Below are 5658 nucleotides of genomic sequence, written 5' to 3' on the forward strand. Positions count from 1 at the left end.
GATGAGTCCGACGTGGCAACCATTCAGGTTCACACAGTCACCATCTCACATTTTCATGGGTGCTGCCATTTCAAAACTCTAAATTTTGTTATAACCAACTGATATCAAATCAAATGTTTCAAGTATTTTCAGGAATGTCAGGCAACATGGTCTTCAATTTTATGGGTGCTAGCCACTTACATATGACCTTGATGATGGATCTATTTATTATTCATTTAAATATCTATGTATTCAACTATTTATAAGATTTAAGTTATTTTTGTTCAAAAAATTATGTGCATGTATGGTGCCCCATGATCGCATTAATGTACACAGCTATGATTTAATAAAGAAAATGAAAAAAAACATAAAATTATGTGCAATTTTATGATGTTAACATAATAAAATATGTCCTCTATATTTAGTCAGTTTATTAATTTGTTTTGTTCGTGAAATAGTTACTAAGGGAAACTTCTCGTATTTGTTTATTCTTCTAAAATGGAACCCCAAGCTTGATGATGAAACATAATTAAGAAATGCATTGTACAATTCTTTTACCAGTCATTATTATATCCAGGATATAAGTAAAAATGAGTCTAATGTAAGCTACTGCTGTCTGATTCATTCAGGATATAAAGGTGAACATAACAAATACAGTTCTTCCTGTATTGAACCATTGATCCTTGTAGGGAAAGAAACCTACAAACAATAGCCATAGCCAATTCATGTCAATTAAGTAAATGTTATAATGAGAACAATGACAAACCGGTGCAGTCGTAACAGAAGAAGGTAGACTAAGGTATGCCAGGAAATAAAAAATAAAAAGCAGCGATATTCTTTACAAATTGACAGTTAAATATCTAAGTCAAAATGTCTGTTCCCATTTGGGGATGCATGAGTTTGCCATTTCCAAGGAATTCAATGCCTGGGACTTCACACCTGGCAACTGAAAGGACAAATATGAAGGTGGTCATGTGGGGAGAGAGAGCAGAGAGTGAAATAGACTCAAGCTCGATTCTGAGGACCTTCCACTCTTAGAGGGACAGGAGAGAGGAGCTGCTATGGAAACAGGTGGAATACCTTAAATTAGAAGGACAGGGGAAATGGTAATAACAAGATCTTTAAGGAAATAAAGGTGCTTAGAAGAAGAATCAGGGGACTTATGGAAATGTGGATGGTACTGTCCACTCTACCAGGGAAATAGACAGCACAGCGAGAGGTGTTTTGGTGGAAGTAATCAGTGGAAATCACACTGGAGTAGGTGGAAAACTGAAATGAGAAATCAGTGCCTCGTCTACAGAAAATGTTAAGTTTATGGGAAGGTTGCCTTTGAAATGGACGGGAGAAATCCGGTTGAACCTGAAAAAGAATGAGGACGATTTTGTATCTGCATATTTTTTTATTCTATAAAGTATGTATATCTTTGGATAGATTTTGCGGTTTTGATATATTGGTAAACTGTATCCATATTTTTAATATATCTTATTTATTTCAATCATAACATAATAAATTGTTCCCAATTATACTGGATCATCAGTTTTGTACTATATGGACTATCATGGAAACTGACAAACTTCTTTCAGAAAATAAAATTGGGAAACTGGATCAGACAATCTCTTTCTCATTAATACGGTAAAGAAGGAAAACATGGGATAACACCACCTGAAACTACTCCTGAACCAAAGAAATGCAGACAGGGCAAGAAAGAATAGTCTATAATCGAGAGATTGGGGAGTTCTTGCAGAAATTCACAATATCAACCTTACAGCATCATATGGATTACAAATAACAACAAAGAGTTCTACCTTGCAATTCCATTCTTCTTGCATGAACAGATGATGCTCAGAAATCCACTTAATCTCTCTGAGATTTGGTTTTCTCATAAAAAATAAATGTGTTCTCTCTATTGTGTATTTCTTAATCATCTATGAACACATGGATTTCAAAGCACTTAACGTAGCATTCTCATTGAGTAAGGAGTTATTAAGAAGGTCTGGTAGGTGTTTCCCTATTTTTCTCCATAGTGCTGTAGATGAGAATGTTACTTGTCTTTCTATAATGCTCACAGTAACTGTGTCCTTCCATTCAGGGAACTAAGTTCCAAAGGAGGCAGCCTCACGAAACAAATTTTGTAACAAATGGTAGAGAGGATTCCAAATCGTCACTCCCCTTTTCAAACATGTGTTCTCTCTATACTCAGAAATTAATGGCTCGTATGAGTGCCTGAAAGGGGAATTATCGTCTAGGAGGAATTCAGAAAAAATGCAATATCTATTTAGTGAGTCTAGCCCCTGGCACATGCCCACCCTTATCCTCACTCAGCATTCCACAGTACACCCTCCTAGCACGTGGGTTTCCTGCCTCACCAGGCAGAAACCCCATGGGACCCTGGTCATTCACTGCCTTCATCTTCCGGACCATAAGTACAGAGCTGCTTTCTGTTCTGCTGTCATTGGGGCTTCATGGTTTCCCTAAAGAGCAGAACGCCACAAGTAGAAAGCAGAGCTTACAGAGAACATCTGTGCTCTGCAGTGACATCTGCAACGCAGGGGTTCCAGGATTTCCGCTGCCTATGACCTCATGGCATCTGTAGCTAAGGAAAGAGAAAGCAGGGTCTTACCTGTGTGTGGGCACTTGTAGAACTCCCAGGGGAAGACAGCCCCCTGGTGGCCAGAAGTGACCAGGGTGGCCACTAAACCAGACCTGAAGGCTGGTTTCAGATCTATGCAGAAATCTCACCACTTCCTGGGGATTTCTCTTCCTTCCTCAAAAGCCAACTCCTCAGCAAGAACAGATGCTATGTGTCATCAGGCTGTTTCCTTACCCCTAAACTGTGACAAAGAGAATAAGTGTGTGGCTTGGGGCATGGCATGGCTTCCTTGGGATTTCAGTCTAGGAAGGGAGAGACATGTAGTTGCTGCCTACAGTGGGCTATGTAGACCAGGGTGCACACCCAAGCATCACATCCTTCCCCTCCTGAAATTTCCAGGCAACAGGCAGAGCTGCCAATCTGGGCATGAAACTCAGGAAAAGCTCCGGATTCAGAGTGCATATTCTCCTACGTGAAGTATTTTGTCCCCTTGCATATTGCACTCTGAGGCTGAAGTCAGAAAGAAATTGTCCTACTATTGTTTACATATTTGTCCATTTTTAATCATAATGCTTTTTTACTGTCGAGATGTTTGAGTTTCTTGTATGTTCTCAATACTTATTCCCTGTCAGATGGGCAGTTTCCAAATATTTTCCCCATGCTTCTCTTTTGAGTCTGTTCATTGCTTCCTTTGCAGTGCAGAAGGAAGGATTTTCATTCCATATAATTCCATTTACATAATTTTACCTTTGGGAGAGGCTCCCAGATCATCACTCAGGTGTTACTCATTAACTCTTCTCCCAGACCAATGTCTGGAGTAGTTCCCTGAGAGTTTTCTTCTAGTAGGTTTGTTGTTTCATGTCTGAAGTTTGGTCTGCGCTTTGTTTTTATAGCAGTGCCATGCCATTCTGGTTAATACAGCTTTACTGGATATGTTGAAGTCAATAGTGTGATCCCTCCAGCTTTGTTCCTGTTGCTCAGGATTATTTATGCTACTCATGTCCTTTTGTGGTACCATACAAGTATTTTTTTCTTTTTTCTATTTCTGTGAAGAACATCATTGATGTTAGTAGAAATTGAACTGAATCTGTAGCTTCCTTTGAGTAATACTCTCATTTTAAGAACCTAATTCTTAAGATCCACAATGATGGGCTGCCTTTCTGTTTGGATGTCTCCCCTGCTATTTCTTTTCTCAGAATTTTGTCCTTTTGTTTCAAAAGTTTTTCATCTTCTTGGTTACCTTCATTTCTAACTATCTCATTTCATTTTTGTACCTCTTATATATGGAATGTTCTCTTGATTTCTTTGTTAGTAACTTTGTTATTATTTCATAAACCAAAATTAAACATTGAAGTACACTGAAATAAATGTTAAAGATTGGAATCTTAATAGACTTTAGCCTATTTGAAGAATTTTTCAGTATTTCATTACATTAAGTACTCTTATATGCATATTTTCATAATTATTAGTGTTGTTTCACACATTACAATTTATCTACATAAATAAATTAGATTAAAGTCACTAATGAAACTTAGTCTTGAAGTTAAGTTAAAAGTCAATGGTTTGTAAAAATAATTTCTTAATTCTGACTTAAAATTTTCATTTGTAGTACATTTTCAACCATGCAAATGAATATAGAAATTCAATATTGCCATCCATTGTATAAAAAGTGGAGAAATACATAAACTACATATTAAGAGATGCAGTTTACCTGTATGAAAGGTTTACAGAGCTTCAATTCAAAATAATCTTAGAAGGCTCACTGGTCAAGGAGTGGGGAGACAATAATGAAAAGAACATGAAAATAACATGGGTGAGAAAATGCTCTAAACCCAAGTAGAGGGTGCATCAAGAAAGCAAAAACAGGAGTAGAAAGTAATGCGGGGACATCCAGAAAGCAGAAAGTAGTTATGTTCCCTATTTAAGACCAAGGCCCAAAGCACCATCTTCAGAGAACCTGGAGACCAAGGCTCAGGGTCACCCACCACGCCTAGCCGAGCAGCATCTTCAACATCCACAATGGCCTTGCCCTTCTCTGTCCTGATGGCCCTGGTGGTGCTCAGCGGCACGTCCATCTGCTCTCTGGGCTGTGATCTGCCTCAGTCCCACAGCTTGGGCAACAGGAGGGCCTTGACTCCCCTGGTACAAATGAGGAGAATCTCTCCTTTCTCCTGCCTGAAGGACAGGAGTGACTTCAGATTTCCCCAGGAGGAGTTGTGTGACAAGCAGCTCCAGAAGGCTCAAGCCATCTCTGTCCTCCATGAGCTGATCCAGCAGACCTTCAACCTCTTCAGCACAAACGACTCATCTGAGGCTTGGAATCAGACCCTCCTGGACCAGTTCTGCACTGGCCTCCATCAGCAGCTGAAGGAGCTGGAAGCCTGTCTGATGCCAGAGAAGGGAGTGGAAGAGACTGCCCCGATGAACCAGGACTCCATGCTGGCCGTGAGGAGCTACTTCCAAAGAATCGCTCTCTACCTGAAAGAGAAGAAATACAGCCCTTGTGCCTGGGAGATCGTCAGAGCAGAAATCCTGAGATCCTTTTCTTCATCAACAAGCTTGCAGGAAAGATTAAGGAGAGAGGAATGAGATGGGTCCGACGTGGCAACCATTCAGGTTCACACAGTCACCATCTCACATTTTCATGGGTGCTGCCATTTCAAAACTCTAAATTTTATTATAACCAACAGTTATCGAATCAAATGTTTCAAGTATTTTCAGGAATGTCAGGAGACATGGTCTTCAATTTTATAGGTACTAGCCACTTACATATGACCTTGATGATGGATCTATTTATTATTCATTTAAATATCTATCTATTCAAATATTTGTAAGATTTAAGTTATTTTTGTTCAAAAAATATGTGCAACTTTATGATGTTAATATAATAAAATATGTTCTCTATAGTCATCCAATTTATTAATTTGCTTTGTTCATTAAATATTTACTAACCAAAACTTCTTGTATTTGTTTATTCATTTAAAATGGAAGTCCAAGCTTGATTTTGAAACATGATTAAGGAATACATTGTACAATTCTTTTACCTATCATTGTTATACTCAGGATATAAGTAAAAATGAGTCTAATGT

At 38.5% G+C, this 5658-nt stretch overlaps 1 protein-coding gene across 1 annotated transcript; it reads left to right on the forward strand.

The window, feature by feature from the left end:
* Positions 1 to 4588: 4588 nt before the first annotated feature.
* LOC128565966 (interferon alpha-10-like) lies at positions 4589 to 5158 on the forward strand. The gene has a single exon (XM_053562838.1). The coding sequence runs from the start codon at positions 4589 to 4591 to the stop codon at positions 5156 to 5158; it is 570 nt and encodes a 189-aa protein (XP_053418813.1).
* Positions 5159 to 5658: the final 500 nt, after the last annotated feature.

This window comes from Nycticebus coucang, chromosome 2 (assembly GCF_027406575.1).
Source record: "Nycticebus coucang isolate mNycCou1 chromosome 2, mNycCou1.pri, whole genome shotgun sequence".
In the NCBI taxonomy this organism is placed as follows: Eukaryota; Metazoa; Chordata; class Mammalia; order Primates; family Lorisidae; genus Nycticebus; species Nycticebus coucang.

Excerpts from the sequence above, each read along its gene's own strand:
- LOC128565966 (XM_053562838.1), top strand. The coding sequence starts at position 4,589 with ATGGCCTTGCCCTTCTCTGTCCTGATGGCCCTGGTGGTGCTCAGCGGC.